The 20,729-nt window shown below is 38.1% G+C and overlaps 1 protein-coding gene across 1 annotated transcript; it reads right to left on the reverse strand.

Annotated features, from left to right (window-relative positions):
* Positions 1–760: 760 nt before the first annotated feature.
* LOC123769537 (coiled-coil domain-containing protein 130 homolog) lies at positions 761–16,099 on the reverse strand. The gene is made up of 7 exons (XM_045760758.2): positions 15,882–16,099; positions 11,247–11,443; positions 10,137–10,248; positions 9,722–9,814; positions 8,361–8,528; positions 4,639–4,758; positions 761–2,231 (listed from the first exon to the last, which is right to left on the reverse strand). Exons 1-7 carry the CDS (start codon positions 15,882–15,884, stop codon positions 1,695–1,697), a joined length of 1,230 nt encoding a protein of 409 aa, XP_045616714.1. The 5' UTR covers positions 15,885–16,099; the 3' UTR covers positions 761–1,694.
* Between the last annotated feature and the right edge of the window lie 4,630 nt (positions 16,100–20,729).

The following is a 20,729-nucleotide window of genomic DNA, read 5'->3' on the forward strand; positions in this document are numbered from 1 at the left end:
CCTATAAAAGGTCCCGGGTTCAATTCCCACAGCAGGAGAAACACTTGGGCAAGTTTCTCAAAAACCTGAAGCCTCTGTTCACCTAACAGTAAGTAGGCTAAAGGATGCACTTAATTCCTAGGTAAAGGTCAGTATTTGTCCTAGTAGAACCTAAATTACCTAACAGGCTTCCTGGATCAGGAAGCCTGAAAAGTAAATAACATTAAATTGCATACAGTACAGTGCATAAAAATTTTGAATAACTTTTGTAACAGTAGTAGTAAGTCTTTACATTTAGTAGTGAGTAGAGTCTGCACTACATTTCCAAGTGTCTGGCTTCCACACAACTTACATTCTCATTTTACAAGCGTTTAGGGTTATATTTACACATCACTGAGCATACTGGATATCAGTGTTTAATCTGTGGTTTGAACAGTGGAGGGAGCGTAACACATTACTGTTAAGGTAAGGTCTGGAACCTAACCCTATTTTTCCCATAAACTTTTAAGGTTGATTTGTTCAGTTTGTATAGTATTGTAACTCACAAGAACAGAGCCACCTATACAGTAATAAATAGAATTGCCCATTTATATGAACTTATACCAATTTACCAGAAGGCTTTGAACATTTAAACATTTAATGGCAACTCCAAGTCACTCACATAAAACAAAAATCTCGAGGGAGCCCCAGTAGCCTCAGGGAGCCACTGGGGACACTCCAGAGTGAAGCGTTTCATTATATTCGACGCTGAGCTTCTAAGGTATTAATTAAAACTGTCCTGTAAAAATATAAAGTACTGTATTGTACTACATACAATTTAATTAAATCTGATTACCTAACTAAATAGGGGTACAGTTATAAAAATTTCAACCATACAAGGCATACACATGTTAACTTTACAACAACTGTGCTCCGTGTTCTCTAAATTGTTTAGAAATATTGGACTACACATACAACCTAATATATTAAAGCATGTAGTAAAATTTTACTTTGGTGTAGTAGTGTATTGTGGCAATGTGATCTTACATTAATACAAAAAATGGTTCTAAAAGTATCTAGTGGTTATACTGTTTAATTTTAACAAAAATCATGGCAGTGTTGTCAGTTTTACATAAATGCAAAGTGACAAGTAATATACAGTAATTTCTGTAAAAAGAATGATGCAAGATAAGGAAAAGTTAGAAAGTATTCAGTGTTGAAAGTACAGTACAGTATCTAGGAAATAATTTCATTAAGGGTAAGCTTATAAGTGTCATTGTATTTAAGCTTTAAAAGGTTGCCTTTTAAGCATTTTCTGAAATGTGATGAAGAGTAAAGGATGTTAATCTCGAAGAGTGAAATCTGGTGTAAAGTATAGTACAACCAGTAAGAGAGGCAATACTAGAGAGAGAGAGCACACACAAGTAGTGGAAGCAGTAGTCCTGACAACAAGAAATAAAAATAGTGGGGTATGTTAACGTGTCAAGTAAATAAGAGAAAGGAAGAATGTTTTGATATATAAAAGTAAGAGTTGTATATACATGAAATGTTAGGAGAGTAGACCACACTTGTCACTTGGTGAACTGCAAAACACAGTCAACACAAAGCTGTGTCTACTTGTAGGCTATACAAATACTGTACCCATTAAATGAGAAAATATTAATTTTGTATATTTTATTATATAGGATAAAAACAAGTCAATGACCAACAATTCTATTGCAAAATCTCAATATTTTTTAAGAGGTATCATCACTGTCAGTTGCACTAGAGTCATAACTTACAAGACTCTGCCCTGTTTCCTTTTTGACTGACTGAGAAACAGCATTTCCAGCAGACTTGCTGCAATGAAACTGTGAACTTGATGGACAATTATTACATTCTGTACTTGAATTATTTTGGGCACCTGTGTGTGTTGTGGTGCAGAAGTGTGTTGTGTAAGTGGGTGTACTTGAAGTGGGACTGTTATGCACACTATCAGAGTTACTTGCAGCATTTCCTGCTGTGTGTATTTCTCCTTCAGATTCATCATTCAGCTTTTCTGAAGAGGCCTGCAATCCTGTCTTCCTTGGTACAATCCCTAGTGTCTGAGGACCTAAAGTGTTTTTAAAATTTACAAAATTCTTTTGTGAATTAGCTACAATATCCTTAAGCGACTGTTGAGCAAAAGCTTTCTTTGCTTCCGACGAAACTTTCTTTGTCTTCAGCTTGGCAAACACTGACTGGATATCTATGATTGCTCGCCTCTCCTTTTGTAACTGCTCTGATGTTTTGGACTGAAATTTAAATTAGAACATTAATACATCATGATGAACAAGTAATCACTTCCTATATTTCCCGATGAGGAATTAAATCATAGTTTATAATGTTCAGGGTGCTACACAGCCTTACAATTTTGATGCTTTGGTAAGTAATTATCAAAAGAATGTACTGTACAATTATATATAAAATGGTTTGTTTTATAAAATGCTCCTTTCTAAGCAGGGCACTCGGTTGCTCTCTACAGTAAGGCAGCCATGACATTTAGCCAAGATTGGTAAATTGGTTAGGGCAAAATTCTGACACTGGTGTCACAATGAAAGCTTCAAGAAAGACCCCTGGAGATTCATACTGGTGCTAGGGGCACCAAAAATTTTTCACTCAAGCTAAATACTGTTGACTTAAAAAAAAAAATCTTTTGAGAATTGCTTACTTCCAGAAAGATCATAAGCAGACAAAATAAAAGCCATTCCTGTCATCACAACTGACTGCCAATGGAGGGCTCTTTGGTAAGTATCAACTGGGTTGTCAACATTAGATGGTAGCACCTTGTATTCAACAAGGGCTTCCCTGCCCGAGTCACATTGCATATTTCCTGATGACCAGAACGAGACCACATAAGAGTTGAGGGCAGCCAGGCGCAGTCCAAACAACCAAGAGTGATGCTCTCTTTTTGTTTCTCCCCAAGATTTAGAATATCTTACAGAAGAACCAACTCTCCAAACAAAACATGCAAAAGAATGTTTGTATTAAGCATCAAGCATCCTGTATATTAAATACAGGACACTTAATTGTGCTGCAGAGTGGTTCCTGAAGGATGCCACTAGGATGATGATTCAGGTGGGACAGGCCTTAAATAAAAAACCTGGTAGGAGCCGTTAGAATGCAACGGCCAAAACCTGAATCACAGCCTCCTTGGGAAATAGAATGTATGAAGAGGGGGAGACCAGCAACATGAGAATGACCAAACATATTTCTAGAAATATCCTAACATGATATGCCTGAAAGTAAATCACAAAGGTGCCACAAAGAAATCTGACAATATTGCATCCTGGGGATTGTATAAACAACACAGAAAGCTTTGGTGGCCAAAGAAGCCAAGATCGAGGCTGGCAAGGAAGCCATCCCCAAAGGAAAACCCAGCATTAGGACAGAAAGTTCAGACCAAAACTAAGCTGTAAACAAACTATGGGTGGATAAAACCAAACGATTATGGCAGGCTGTAACCAAGTCTTCAAACTGACTAACCAAAGGCAGAGGTAAAAAGAGAAATGTGGACATGGAGCTTCCAAGTCTCCCCACATGTAGGGACTGCAAGTACATACAGGGCCGTGTTCAAGACTGAGATATTTACCAGAAAAATAAACATTGAAGTCAAGGAAAATCTCCTTCCAAACCAGAACCGACAAGGGATAAAGTCACTTCCCGGTGAGAACAAAGAGTTGCCTGCCAGTGAGGAAGACGTGCTAATATTTACACTAATCAACAATAAAACGCCAATAACATTACAACTGAGTAAATATACAGAAATCTGCCATTAGGATAGAGTTGCCCTATAGATATACATATATATAAAGTGTGCAATATTCATATAGGGGCAGCTGTATACATACTGAATACCCACTAGGAATTTATGTATTTTACAAGAGCAAGATAGTTCAGAGAAGGATTTGTTTTTCTCACAGATATTGTCAGACTGTCTCAAGTACAAATACACTTGTATTAGTGGTACAAAATATAATACCAAAAACAAAGTGTAATGTTTATTCACAGCATGATGCATATTGCAGTGATAGTGGTTGCTACACCAAAAGTAAACTAAGGATATATTGCACAATGGTTGGAGAGATTCTGAATAACATTTATAGGTATTGGGGTTACTAGTGCCAGTGCCATATCGTTAGGGTAGAAAAATATAGAAATAAATGCCGGACAAGCACTTCAATGCAACAAAATATTTTAGCAGTTAGAAGAATAGCCAATCCACAAAATAAAATGTGATCATTTGTAAGCAGAAATGCCACATTTGAAATAAAGAGTGACTGACATTGATGGATATCTTAAATGTTATTTAATTTATATTTCTAGGGGAAGCCACCGGGGCTCACCCAGAAAGAGGCGTTTCATTACATTCAATGCTTTTTTTTTTTTTTTTTTAAATATGAATTCTGCAAATATTTTAGATGAAGACATTGAAAAATATAATTATTTAATAGAAACAAAGTATTTGATAACAAATGAATACACAACTCATAAGGCATTCTAAAAAACTGCAGATAAAAATGGATAAAATTATACATCCTCCTTCATAGATATACAATTTAAAAACAATAATGCCTTATGTATTTATGCAGCATGTTATCACTCACATCTTGACATGCTAAGAAAACCTGGACAACGAAATAAGAAGGCAACAGTTGGTACCTGAGTAAACTGCAGCAGTTTGGCAGTTTTGGCATCACTCTCATTTGGCGGGAGAAGAGAACCAAATATATGATAGGAGGCATCCTTTGCTGCTTGGGTTTGTGCTTCAATACGTTTTACCTAGACAAAAGCAAAACAAAAGTTTGTTAGGAAATACACCTGGCTGATACAGATTTTACTTTATTATTACTATGCAGGAAAGAGAATGTACTAATATACATAAAATTCTTATCCAGAAAAAACAGAGGAAAGAGATCATTAATCGTAGTGCAAGTACAGTACAATACTGTACAGTGTCTACATTTATGATCTATCCCAATCAATCATGTAAGTTTCTCTTATCATGAAATACAATGATGACAAAATTCAGTTCCTACATCAAATTCTGTACTATTTTTCTCCGTGTGTAATTATTTTAAAACTACCTCATGGGTATTACTTGATTTGTTTAACAAAAGTTATAGGGAAGGTAAATTACCAAGGAAATGGAAGGAGGCTGTCATCATTCTTATACCCAAGTCAACTGGAGATTACAGGCCTGTATCATTAGCATTCCTCTTTGTAAAATGATGAAAAAAATCTTGTTAAATAGGCTACTCTACCTTGTAGGAGATAACATGTCCAATAACCTCTTTGGTTTTATCAAGGGCAAAAGTACTGCGGAGTGTCTCTTAGTGTTTTTCTAATGTGGATGACAATTGTGGAGTTTTTGTTGATGTATAAGGAGCAGTTGATAAAGCCAATTGGGAAGTAATCTTATATGAATTAGACATCTGGGAATAACAGGGAGATTGCTACATTGGATACGAGATTATCTACAAGGGAGAAAAGGTCAGGTGTATTACCGAGGATACATGTCTGAGGAAAGGTGGTTTTAGTTAGGTACCCCCCAAATGGGAGTTTTAAGTCCCACCCTATACAATGTATTAATGAACAGATTAGCATCAGAGATGTATCCTCCAGGGGTCATGACAATCATATATGCTGATGACATTCTTATACAAGTCACTTTTGGTAACACAATTCAAACTGCTCTTAACATACTTGGTACAACCTGTCACAAGTTAGGTTTAGTTATAAATGCAGACAAAACCAAATATGAGTACAGGAAACAAAGAAATATAACACTTTAAATGGTAAGGAACTGAGCCGTGTTAAGAAGTACTGTACGAGTATCTGGGCATGTATGTTGGATACACATGCCACACTAAAAATGCTGAAATAAATCATATCAGCACCTTATGTAAAGCCCGACTGCATTTTCTAAAAGCACTAGCATTTTCTGGTAAAGGTGTAGGGGTATCTATTTTGTAGATGTTATACATAAGCACCAGTTCAGTCCCTGATAGACTATGCAGCACCCGTTTTGTCTTACACAGGGCAAGGCATAATTAAAAAAAACTAGAGCTGACACAGAATGAAGCTATTAGGATTATTCTTGGATGTCAAAGAAATGCCATGATTGAAATAATGAGAATGGAATTAAATTTACTGTGTGTGTATGACAGAGTCCTTGCCATTAACACTTGATTATCTATTATCTTCATGAGGAGAGGAGGGGACTTTCTAGGACTTTCACAGCATTCAGACTTGCTTGAGTGACATACACACTTCCAGGACACAAAGAGAGACATGCTACACACGGGGATTAGCTAATGGCCTCAGGAAATATGATGTACTCGAGTGCTGCAAACCCTTTCAACAGTGTAAAAGGTCTGCTCCCTGGAAAGTACAGAAAATAGAAGTTGAAATTGTACCCCTCAAGATGAATAAGATTCAACATGAACCAGGACAATTACGTTGTTTGTATGGAAGCATGATATCTGGGTTACCAAGAGGCAATAGTTTACATGTATATTGTGACTGTTCGGTGGCAGAAGATGGCAAGGCAGGGTGTAGTGTCCTAATAAGGGAATATATACCGAGTTTGGAACTGTGGGACAGGGAAACTGAACTTCGACTTAGTACTGTAATTATATATCATCCACATAAGCTGAACTGCAGACCATTCTGGCTGATTCGGAGGAAGTACGTCAAGGCGAAAAAGATGTTTTTGTATTTGTCAATAGCCGAGGAGCACTTGATTCCTTAAACAGTCGAAATCCAATCTTCATGTCCACAGTTGAGGATTGTAAGACAAGGATAAATGAGATACAGCTGAAAGGTCACAAAGTGAAAGTCATGTGGATTCCAGCTCATGTTGGAATAATTGTCAAGAGGTGGCGGATAACCTGGCCAAACGTGCCACATCAAAACCACAAGTTGACATTGAATGTGTTTTAACAATGAGACAAATAAGAAGCAAAATTAGAAATATTCAAGTACAGGCAGAAGTGGCGAGAAGAGGTATAATGTATGAGGGAAGCCAAACCATGCAACACTACATGTGTGTGTGTCAAAACACCCATTTCACTTATGGTGAAAGGAGAAATGCTTGGAGTGACTCTGTACACATGCAGCTCAGGCTTGGGTACAAATATTACTGGGAATATGGAATAGATGTTAATGATAATGACACCTATGTGTAAACTATGTGGTATGTTAAGGATCTCACACCCTCACCCATTATGTCCTTGATTGTCCATTGATTAATGTATATAAAAACACTGAGATAAGGACTGTTCCTGAACAAATAGCCTGGATGTGTCATAATGGAAAGAATGATGTTATTCTGAGATAAGAATTTTGCACCAAGATTGTAACTTTGTTGAATTGTCTGAATGTCTATTGCAAATGGTCTGTGTACCTAGTCATTAACGTATTTGTGTATGTCTGGTTACATACTGCATGTGTAAAGGAAGAAATGTACAGCATATGTTTATCACTCAGAATGTTCAATAATATGCTTATTGTTTGTGACGCGAGTCTAATATATACTGTATATGAACACGTTGTACTGAACAGGGTGAGAATAGCTTGAGCTACCTCATCCCTTTGTGTGTATTTATACTACATAACTTATTTCAATTTCAATCTCATGGGTAAGGAATTGATGTATGAAAGATGGCATTAAAGATAGTCATTAAAGTATTAAGTATTAAGTTTTAGTCTTAGTGTTTTCCTGCCTGAAACGCTTTGCGTAATAGTGGCTTTAAGCATTGTATGTACTACAGTAGCTCTATCTATAAATCCATCAATGTTTTGTGTCTCACCTTGTATGTACAGTATGTACTTTATCTGAATAAATATTTGTATTTGTATAGTCAATTTCTTGCTTCTTAACAAATACATGCTCAGTGTTTAAATTTTCAAGTGTAATCAAGAAGTACTACAATTGCGTTCATTCTCAACTCACAATCAGGAATCCCGAGTTCAAATTCCGGGTTTGACAGAAATAGTTGGGCATGTTTCCTTTCATCTAATGCCTCTATTCAACTAGCATTTAAATAGGTACTTGGGAGTTAGGCAACTATTGTGGGGTTGCATCCTGGGGAGGGTCAGTAGTTTGACCTCGGGGTTGGGGGTTGACCTCAATATAAACCTAACAAATACTGTATTCACATCACACATGCTGTATACACATGCTGCCTGTCCCCAACAAAATGAATTATAAAACAAACAACTGTACATAATCTTTCAGTAGCATTGAGCAATGGAAGTTAAATCTTATCACTTAATGGTGTGAATGTATCAAGCAGCAAAAAAAGGTTTGGAAGGAATCAGGATGCATATTGTTAAGTTGGGAAAACAGATTAGTGTATACAAACGAGAAAGGAACTCACCCGCATAGCTGACCGAAGAGCTTTGTTAGATGCATAATCATCATGCCAACGACTTGCTTGAAATTCTTCAAGTTTTTGAAGCACTGGATCAACTTCTTGGGATTTGACTTTGTCACCAACACCATGTTCTAATTTAAACATTGCATCTGCTGCCATTTTTCGTGTTATCTGGAAATATATATTTGGAGTTTAATAACCTTACAAGATTGAGTAATTATAGTACAGTATATATATGTTTATAATTATTGAACATTAATTACACAATGATGAAACTAGAAACATACTGGATATGCCAGTCTCCTATTACTTCTCTACCCATCAGAATACTATCTTGTCACTTCCACAGAGCAAAGAAGGCATATTGGAATCATAGATCAACAAAACAGAAATAAACTGTCCACTAAAAAATGAGTAGTAGTCTTAAAATACTCAACGTCTTACTGAGGAATGCCTGACAACACCCAATTCACTTAACAAAACACTGAAGACAACTTAACTAGGTAATAATATGAATGGCCCTCCTCTCTTATCTACTGCCACCAGGTAGGGAGGAGGGCAGTAGGAGTTCCCAACTTCTGCTACATTTCTTTGAGCAGGAATTGGGAATACTGTTAGCAATATGGGTAATACAGTAATGAGAACAAACCTGTTACTGTAACTGTATTATTGCCGGGAGAAATAATACAGAAAAAGTTACGAGTGAGGAACTAATGCAAAAGTATAAGGCAGCCACCGACTTAGTCAAGAGTGAGAGAGGAATCCCAATCATATGTGGCATTCTTCCAAGAAAAGGAGTTGAAAATAAATGGCTGTCTTAAGACTACTGATGTCAACTGCTGGCTAGACAAACACTACACAGCTAATGCAATATCATCCACTGATAACTGGGAACATTTCTATGGACACAATCAAATATACTGTACACTAAGGATAAGGGTCACTTATCTAGGACTGAAATGATTGTTTTTCTCTCTTCATTAGAATCAGCAATTGTAGGGCACATGTGGGTTTACTGTTAGAAGACAAGCGGTATGGGAATGTATCTGGGGAAAGGAAGTAATACAGGTGTGCTGACAAGGGAAAAGTTGCAGATATGATAATCATGCCTGGAAAGTGAATGAAACATTTTGGGGTAAAAATAAGAATACTTGAACGGGTCTTAAGATTGAGATATTTTAGACCAGATTAATATTGATTTATTTCATACATTGAATGATGAAACAGGCATTATAATGAATTGTGGCATAACGGGACTGGACTGATGCAGCTTATTGGTGAGGTATGAAAATTTCAAGACAAGACACACATGGAAAAGCATCAGTATATCAATAAACATTGTATATATAAATTTGTAATTTTACCTCCTTATCCTCGGGGACAATTTGCTCATTTTCTGTGGGATCCCAACGCCTTTCTTGCCGTCTTGCACCGCTCACTATTTCATAATCTAAATTCTGTAAAATATACATGATTAGCATACATGTCTTTTTATATTCACTTGGTTAAAAGGGATCATTTTATATTATGGTAGTATAGTAGTTCATAACCAAATGTGTTGCAAGGTAATACACACGTATCTGCTATTTCAATTATTGCTAATAATGCCATTATTAAAATCACTAACACTAACAGTGTCAAACATTTTTATTATAAATAATGTACAGTAGACCTTTAGTACATTGATTTAAAATTTTTTAATTCATTTGCACTCTTATTTATTCATTCACTTATTTACTTTCACTCTCATTACAGTACAGTACTCAAATTTAAACTAACCGCTGGATCTGTTTTGATTTCAAAATGGTTGTCACACAGATGACACTTCATGCGAAACTGGTAGATAGGTGTTGAATAATACATTCCTACTTTCTTCTTCTCTGCATTATATCTGAAAAATCATGAAACAGGAACATAGACACATTATATAATTAATAATTTGTATTGTTGGGGACTGGAAGCCTGTGTCTCTGTATATGTATACTGAATATACTTTAGGCTTGTATATATAGTATACATATACTGTAGTCCCCCTGAGGTTGAACTAGTGATCTTCCCAGGATGCAACCCCGCGACAGTTACTTAACTCGCGGGTACAGTACCTATTCACTGCTAGGTGAACAGGGCATTAGGTAAAAGTAAACATGCCCAACCATTTGTCTCCTGCCTGTGAATCGAACCTGAGATCCCCGACTGTGAGTCGAGAATGAAGCCAACTGTATTACAAGACACTCCTGTACTATAATTAATACCAGACAAATTATTTTTATTAGCCTTCAAAATGTATTACAATTCAATTTGTTTAAAGAGAAGCTTAGAAACATGTAATACATTAGAAAACGTCACTCCTATCAGTATTTCTCTTATTAATTTAATCAAAGGATATATTTTATTGATTTCAAATGTTTTATAGGCTTTTTCAAGAAAATATATTTGATTTTCAAGTTACAAAAACAACTACAGGTAATATGTTTTGATCATAGTTGATTGAGAAAGGTATTACTACATCTCCATGTCAAGCATCTCTCACAATGCCAACAGTATTACAGCATACATATTAATAAAAAAATACATCCTCAGGTATTTTAAAATCTCGATATACAAACTAATAAGTACTGTACATAAAAAATGTTAGTGAATATGCATGAATGTAGATAAGTGGATGAATGTGGATGGATTGGTAAGCAAAATGTCGATGGGGTAGATGAATGTGGATAAGCTGTGAAGATGCGAGGGCGATGGTGGACTTGGCACATTATATGGTTTGTGGGATTGGGTATGAAAGGTAGAAAGAAACAATTGAATCTTAAGCAGGTCATAATATTTTCCTTCAAACAAATTATCAAGCAATATGTACAGATAATTGTATGACAGCAGCTAACAACATACCTTACACCTGTTCCTATGTGATTGTTGCAGCCTTCGCACCAAATGTTGTATGGCATCTCAAATCGAATGATAAGGATGCCAAGGTGCAATTTCCGGGCACGCTCTCGTAGAGCATGTGTGCCCTGAAATTTATTAAGGCCTCCTCTACTTGGGTCATAGTCAGGAGGGTAATACTTGTTGACGCCTTTACGTTCACCCTGTGTGAGGAAAAATTATAATTATTATTGATAAGCTTTTCTTAACTATCCCTACAAGAACAGTAAATACCGTAAAGTAGAGTCCCAGTTTTATGTACAGAAACTTTACCACAAGTTTCCGTACATAAAATTGTTGTCTAGACAAACACTACACAGCTAATGCAATATCATTCACTGATAACTGGGAACACTTCTATGGACATAATCAAATATACTGTACACTAAGGATAGGGTTCAATTATCTAGGGCTGAAATTATTGTTTTTCTGGAGACAACAGTGGGGTTGAACCCCACTATTGTCCCCAGTGTTTAATTAAGGATTTTATATGGAAGAACTGGATACATGTCAAGACCAAGCACTTTATTACAGTATGTACATACTGTACTGTAAAACGTAACAGGTTTTATTAATATACTGTATACAGTAGTACTGAAGATGATACAGTAAAAATGAGTCAGTGAAATGTGTTATTCTCCAAATGAAAACCAGCCAAAAGCCTTCTTTGAAACTAGGCACGTTGGATTTCTCATATAAAATTTTTTTTCTTTTAGTAAAGTATTTTGATGAACTTTCTTAATGCTATTAAACCAATATTCAAGGATATGGCTTGACATTCATTATGACTTGTCAAAACTTATCACTCTTAAAATAAAAACCTGTCATTCAATATCTTTCCCAAACTCAAAACTATTTCTATTAATATTTCAGAGCAAAGGCTCCTCTGATCACTCCCCGAGCCAGGTCCAGGGGTCCACCTAGGACACTGCACCCATGCCAGGCTCTCATCGACCTGTGCCCCTTGATAACCAGGATCTTTTCATATGGTATTGTTACCAAGCTGGCAAGAGAGACAAGAAGCATTAAATTCAATCTACCACCAAAGATAAATGTTGTCCTCTCTTGAGTTGGGTCACAACCTTGGCATTCGAAGCTTTGTCTGTGGATTAGGCCTTGGTTCTGGGCACTATTTATGTTCAAACTCACAGTTAACAATGGAGGCAGTGTTGACCACCATGGTGGTGCTTTATAATCAGATATTTTGCTTAAAGGTGAAAATAAGAGCCTTTTTATTCTTTATTTTTCTTTAGGCAAAAACTACCCTTGAACTTTTCCATTATTGGTTGAATGGGGTTCAGCGAACATGTGCCAATTACATTTCTGCAGCATCCTGGCTGACGAGCTTCAGGTTCAGGATTTGCTCTGGGGTTGGTTGATCTGGTTCCCATTCTTCAGTTCTTTTATTCTCTGACATGTCACCAGTTGGTGTTTAGCATGATTCTACCATGCACAGTTTTCTGGTGCATTCATCTGAGCTTTGTTTTGTTGATGGGATCCTTAGATCCTTGTATGACATGGACCCACTGGCTGCTCATTTTCTATGCGCCATACCTCTCTGTCCTGCATCATGGGTCCACAAACCTCAGGTGCATACTCTGGGGTCCCCTGTTTGTCTTCCCCAAGCCCCAGTGTGTGTACCCAAATTTCAGGAAGTGTCTCATAGTTTCAGCCACTTGGGAGATCTTTGTGCTGCAGTACTGCAGGAGCCTTTGTGTATTTGCGGGATTGGCTCATGCTCTTATACTTTTATGTCGAGTGCGTGTGCCCATTTTCCTGGGGGCGTACCTCAAGTGTGTGCCCTAACTTTCCGGCTGTGTGATGACTTAGCTACAGCCCCCATCTTGGTGGAGGTACACCTAGGGCATCTTTTCCAGTGATTCCTCTGCTTCCTGGGTTTAAGTCCCTGATTTTCCAGTGTTTTTTCCTGTTTTTGAGGAATGCTGCCAGGTTTCCTAGTTGTCTTCCCTGGACACTTGTTTTATGCTCATATTTCCACTGGAATATCCCATTTCTATGCATGCATCTTGGTTTCTACTGTACTTTATTGTGACCCATCTCTGGGTGTGCACCACCCATTGAACAAAAAGCCTTTGAGAAGACTTTGTAGGTCCCCACAATGGCAGGTTTAGGTTTTTCCTCCTACTCTTCCTTTCTTTCTGTATTTGACAATTTGAAAAGCTACAAGTTGGTGATTATAATGAAGGCTGTGAATCTAAGGGAGCTCCTCAAATTATGGGCATGAGCCAAAAATACAGCAGGTGTTTACCCTGTGGAAGACCACAATGAGACACTCAAACAAGAATCTACAGTTCTTGGGTTTTGGGAAGTGTGAATGAACCAAGAACACAATTCTTTGGTACTTATCATTAATATATTGCTTTCATAACCTTAACTCTTCATTGTGTGATCTGATACTTTTATCATGTACTGTATAGTAAAAAATAAATACAGTACTGGTTACAGTATCATGCTCTGAAATAATAACCTCACCTAGCTTGAACGCGTATTACAGAAGTTCATGATATTTTTACTATACATAACTTTTCAGAATAGCAGTTACTATTTTCAATGTACAGTACAATATAAATAAAACTAGCAACTATTTTCAATGTATGAGGAAATAGCATTGTTTTACCTAACTGGGCCTAACCTCATAGCCTACAGTATCTATACCACAACAATATAGCCAAAGTACAATATTGTACTTGGATGTGTCCATAGGTCCATGATGAGACAAGCACCAAATTATACTCATATGTGACCAACAAGACAACTAATGTGAGAATAGTCACAACCAAAAATATGTGCAAAAATACCAGTCTAAAGGATCTTTAAATAAAATATGATACGGGATTTTGGCAAGATTCCAGCTTAAAATATTAACAAACAGTGATACAGTATTATGATACTAGAATCTTACCTCTGACAGAACAGAATTTGATCATTTTCTTTGCATGACTACAGTATACAGTACAGTACTGTATATTCTGATTGTACAAATACTGAGGTGGTGAGGAGGTAATCCTAGAGCTAAATGTTTTGTTCACTACAGTGATATTTAGATACAGAAAACATTGATGTTTAAAAAAAAAAGATTATATAATATAATATAATATAATATAATATATATATATATATATATATATATATATATATATAACTGAAAACTCACACCCCAGAAGTGACTCGAACCCATACTCCCAGGAGCCACGCAACTGGTATGTACAAGACGCCTTAATCCACTTGACCATCACGACCGGACATAATGAGGTGATAGCCGAGGCTATTTGAACCACCCCACCGCCGGCACTCGGATAGTAATCTTGGGCATAGCATTTTACCAAATCACCTCATTCTTTGGGGCACACGTGAGGAACACAAATGCGAACAAGCCTGAATGGTCCCCAGGACAATATGCAACTGAAAACTCACACCCCAGAAGTGACTCGAACCCATACTCCCAGGAGCCACGCAACTGGTATGTACAAGACGCCTTAATCCACTTGACCATCACGACCGGACATAATGAGGTGATAGCCGAGGCTATTTGAACCACCCCACCGCCGGCACTCGGATAGTAATCTTGGGCATAGCATTTTACCAAATCACCTCATTCTTTGGGGCACATACTCCTGGGAGTATGGGTTCGAGTCACTTCTGGGGTGTGAGTTTTCAGTTGCATATTGTCCTGGGGACCATTCAGGCTTGTTCGCATTTGTGTTCCTCACGTGTGCCCCAAAGAATGAGGTGATTTGGTAAAATGCTATGCCCAAGATTACTATCCGAGTGCCGGCGGTGGGGTGGTTCAAATAGCCTCGGCTATCACCTCATTATGTCCGGTCGTGATGGTCAAGTGGATTAAGGCGTCTTGTACATACCAGTTGCGTGGCTCCTGGGAGTATGGGTTCGAGTCACTTCTGGGGTGTGAGTTTTCAGTTGCATATTGTCCTGGGGACCATTCAGGCTTGTTCGCATATATATATATATATATATATATATATACAGTATATATATATATTTATTTTCAAAATTATATATCATTAAATTAGGATGGGTTAAATTAGGTTAAGATAAGTTAGATTGGTCTAGTTTTAATATTTATTTGTGAACCGTCTTGAGTATTAAATGACCTGTATCCTATTTTAATACAGAATTATTACAAACTGGTTTCCCATTTTTGGAGAGACAGCCTGTTAGACATATTGAGATGACCCCTAGGCCAACTACCGACCTTGTTTGGGATGCAACTCTGAACCGTTGCCTAACTCCTAGTCGTGTCTGTCCTGCCACAAGAATCAAACCCGACACCTTTCGATAGTGATCTGACTGTGCTGACTACTGCAGTACAGGACCTTTGCAAACTGTTTAACCAAATTAATGTAATCTAATTATGCAACTAATCCAAAATAACTTAACCTAAACCAATACCGTAGTGTACATTAGCACTGAAAATTTGTGAAATGAAGTTGTAAGTGAAACATTACAATGACCAGCCTGTTTTCATACACTAATTAAATTTAATATTCTAACACAATTTTATTATATTTACAGTATGTTACAGTGGAAAAAATAACTCGCCAGGAACCCCAAATCACTTACCATCTTGAAGAATTTGCTGGTTTAGGTATAATTTATTCCAGCAGTTACAATATTGGAAAATATCACCGCTCAACTTCTCTAAGTGTTCAAAACTTCTATTCACTATTAATGAAGTTACTGGTGTTTTTCAGTTGAAATGATTTTGGTAGTTATGTATACTTCTGAGAGATGGCGAGACAGTTATGTTGTTGGTTTAGGGACGACTGAGCCCAGCCAGTGTTGTGTTTGATCGGTTGTGACCACGTTTGTCGGTCCGTTTTCTTTAATTGATTTTGTCTTCATGGAGTTCAGTGCTCGAGGTTTTTAAGGGTTAACAATATAAGAAAGTAGCGGAAGGCGAGTATATGCCTTCATATGAAAGCATATTCTTTGGCTAACTCATCAGTTCTGTCTTGTATTAGGAGGTAAACATGAGATGGAATCACCATTAAACGGCCTTGGATTGTCAATAAGCAGTCTGAGAGCAATAGTACTCCAAGAACTTCAACAAAATCTTGTAGATCTGAGGCAAAGTGAAATCGACACCAGTAATTCTATATATCATCATACTATCATGCAAGAGGAACCACACGTCTATGGCTCATCCAATAAAATAAGCAGACTTCTAGATGTTACTACTGCTCGGCTTAGACTCGGTTACAAGTATCTTTTTTTTTTTTAGATATATACAAGAGTTGCTACATTCTTGTATCTCTGGGAATTGTCATTATCTGCTGATCTAGACCTGACCAAATGTAAATTGTGTCAGCAAAATTATTCGCCATCCATCCAATGCCCGAAACGCTTTGCGTAATAGTGGTTTTAGGCATTGTATGTACTAGCCCTATCTATAAATCCATCACTCTTTGTAAAAAAAAAAAAAAAAAAAAAGATACGCGAGTTCAGAGACAATTCTATAACAAATGTTCCAGAGATGTGTAAATATTTCATTCAAAATGATCAGCTGCTAGAAGTCTTGGCCAAATATACTCAGTTTGCTAACTGTAGGTAGTAACTGAGTGATTGTAACCTATACCGTTGCCCACTGGATCGGGGGCGGTGTGCAAGACAAACATATTAATTGTGACACTAGCTCTCCACATATGTCTGTTGCTTAATTTAGAAACTGTACTTGTAGTCGATCTCGAACCCATTATTGATGTGAAGATATGCATTGAATTTTGTAACTACCTTATCAAGATTGCAACTTGCTTAGCTAAATGAATTGTGGGGTTCAGTCCCTGAACCCACATATTTGCCTCTGTAACCCTTTCTACTACCGTTTACAGGATAGGTATGGGGTGCATAATAAATTAACTAAACCAACATTAAATGGCCTCTGTTTTCATTATTAATAATTGTGTTGTATCTATGTCTATAACTTTTGACACGAACATGTTGTAAACGCATCACGAGACAAACTACAAGGCCTTAAACCAGGTTAGTAAAAAATTATGAAAAGAAGGCACCAAGCCGGGTATTAAACCAGATTAACTCTGGCTTAAGTTAACTTGGTGGGTGGGTTAATTCACAGAGAATTCCCCTCTCCTAAACCATTGTTTTAGATTTAGCTACTCAGAACGAAATGTCCATGTAGCACGTGCTATAGTGAGTCCGTGATTGAGTTTGTATAGCAAGTAGATTATGCCAATACTCGCTCCAAACTCATTAGCCTAACGAGAGAAGATCTTACGAACATCTGACAGCTCTCCGGTTCATCGAGATTCCCATGGAAGGTGGCAGTAGTATAATCTGTGACACCTCCCGGACAGGGAGCCCTTAGGCCTTACATTCCAGCCCAGTTTCTCTGGAAAATAATCTCGACATTTCACACCCTAGCTCACCCAGGAGTACGTGCTTCCCAGAAACTACTACTAACAAAGCGTGTCGTATGGCCAGGAATCAATGCCGATGTTCGACGATGGACTCGCTCATGTCTCCAGTACCAGCGGGCGGAAACACATCGACACACAACCGAACCACAGCATACCACCCTGAGTCGAACGGAATGGTAGAACGCTTTCATAGACAACCAAAAACCGCCTTAGCTAAGAGCTCAAGCACGCCATGATGATTGGATCGACAACCTTCCTATTAGTCTTGCTTGGCATCCGTTCGGCCACGATGGAGGGCAGTGGATTGTCGGTAGCAGACTTGGTAGATGAATGTAGCCTGCAGCTTCTGGGAGAATTCTTAAACCCGACGCCACTCTACAACCCCAGTTGCCAGCAGCACCACCATTTACGACAACAAACGATCCTGTGCGACCTTCCCACCCTACGAACCCCAGTTACCAACAGCACCACCATCGGATCTTACGACAACGGACAATCCTGTGCGACCTCCCAACCTACGACCTCAGTTATATGACATCAGCGAAGAGGAGGAAGTTAACTTTGAGTGTTACACAACGCGAGCAGGGCGTACAATTCACCGACCATCCAGTTTCCTTGATCAAGTTTTGATCAAGTTCCTTGATCAGGTTCAAGGTTCCTTGATCAAGTTCCATGCTTTAAAATTGCACTGTATCTATTGCTACCCAATCTCCCTCTCTTTATGTACCCAATCCGAACATCTTTACCAATGTGATCATTACTGTCTTCTTATATGTGCTATCAATCTGCTGTACGGTGTCTGTTAATCTTGTTTAAATTACCAATCAAGTTGTCAATGTAATCAACCAGAGCTTTAAGCCAGATTCCTCAGAGCCAGATTCTTTCCATCCTCAATGTGCTTTAATATACTTACTATTCTCTCTCATCTCATTTTTTTGTTGCAATGTATCTGTTATCATTTTATTAATTCTGCTAGAATTTACCTACTTAAAATTATCTGTTAGATTATCTGTACCTGCCCGAAACGCTGCGCGTACTAGTGGCTTTACAAGATTGTAAATACTATGCTATGTATTCTCTCTAACCCAATGTACCTTCTTGTATATAAATAAATAAAAAAAAAAAATAAGTGTTTTTCCTTTCATCCCCTGGGAGGGGGAGTTATGTAGCGAGTAAATTAGGCCAATAATATACTCGCTTCAAACTCATTAGCTTAATGAGAGAAGCAAAACTTACATTAGCACCAATGACGTCACTCATACCTTTTCCCTAATTACAGTTAATATTCCTATTCATCCTTCCAACTTATTGGAGGAATGATGAGATGAGGTGTAGTCCGATCATACAAGCAATCGAGAAGCGAGTAACCATAAGTTTGTAGTGAGTAAACCACTCACTCCAGTCTCTAATTATCTTAATGGCATAACTAATTAGCACTAACTACACAAGCTATAATCCTATCCCTATTTACAGGTAACATTCTTTCCATCCTCAACCACAGCACCGCTCCTATGCCAGGTAAGTCGTCTACGGGCTCATCATAGCCCGTGCTACTTGCCCCGCTCCTGTGCCAGGTAAGTTACGGGCTCATCATAGCCCGTGCTACTTGGAACTTGTTCCGAGCAGCTGAATCTATAACAACAACAACAAGATTCCATCCTGGTTGGAAGAAGATGAGGTGCAGTCACCGAATATAAGCTAGCGAATTGCGAATAGCCAACAATATAATTTCCACAGTGAGTCAGATAATTCCAGTACAGACGCTTTGGATTTACCTCACCTCTTCGCCCTCAAGAATGTAGCACTCGGCGTGTACAGTTGTAATCGACCCCAAGACGCTATAGCTTCGTTAAAGAACAGGCAGCAGACTAGGACCGCATCGAGCTACAAAGCTCTCCCACATAGAGCTCCGCGACTCCTGGCCTCATTCAGCTTTGCTCTGCTTCAAGCTCCGTCTCAACGTCTTCAACACTGCCAACAACCGACTGCTGTAACCAAGACTACTAAATAAATATGAAAACCCACTAAACTCTGTGTATCTACTCTTCCCAACAATGTAACATAATCATACGTGACAAGTTCGTTATTCGTGATAACACTGTTACTGTGGTATTTGGGTCTAAGGTTTAAATGGACGTAGGGGATTACCCTCCTTTTCTCCCGTTTCTGTTAAGTGCACTGGTTTTAGTCTTGTTTTAATAACATTATCTTGGTGACGGATACAGATGCACAGTGTTCACTAGTGTGTCCCATTCTTCAATGGGACCATTCTTCAATCTCTTTTAAACCCCATATACACTACATTTAGGGTCCGAGTAGTTCGTCGGGTTCGTTCTTAACTCACAATCGCAGGACAGAAAAGGTTGGGCGCGTTTCCTATCACCTAATGCGTCTGTTCGCCTAGCAGTAAGTAGGTACCCAGGAGTTAGCTTGTTATAGGGTTGCATCCAGGTGTAACACCGCTCTTTTTGTAAAACCACTACTAAAATGCACCACTCTAAAGTGTACCACTATAATGGAACACTAAACTAAAAATGTAAACACTACTTATCCTGAGTAACACTTCCCCATTGGTTGCACTTGGTAACACTGTTATGGGCTGACATATGATGGTTACACCGGGACTACAAAGTACACTGCCAACAAGGAGATGCTAACACAGGATGAAATACGCTGCCACCATCTGCCTTTGACCATTGAGACTATATCAAGCAACGAGGCAAGAAACATTGCTTGACTTGGAGAGTACTTTCTATGACTGTCATTAATTATGGAAACGGTTGTCAGCCACTATATCCAAAAGGCTCCCCACAGGGGGGAGGGGGAGATCTGCTGTTGCTACCCACCAAGAATGTACAAACACTCAAGAAATATTTCAATAAGCTTGTTTGACATTCACCATACACTCTTCAAGAGAGGAGTTATTAATTACGTGTGTGGCTGACCTCTGACCTGGCCAAAAGGGGGAGATCCAAGGATGTTTACACATCAGAATCTGGAGTCTAATTCCCTTGCATGAAATATTACATACTTG

The sequence above is a fragment of the Procambarus clarkii genome, chromosome 63 (genome assembly GCF_040958095.1).
Source record: "Procambarus clarkii isolate CNS0578487 chromosome 63, FALCON_Pclarkii_2.0, whole genome shotgun sequence".
NCBI classification, from domain to species: domain Eukaryota; kingdom Metazoa; phylum Arthropoda; class Malacostraca; order Decapoda; family Cambaridae; genus Procambarus; species Procambarus clarkii.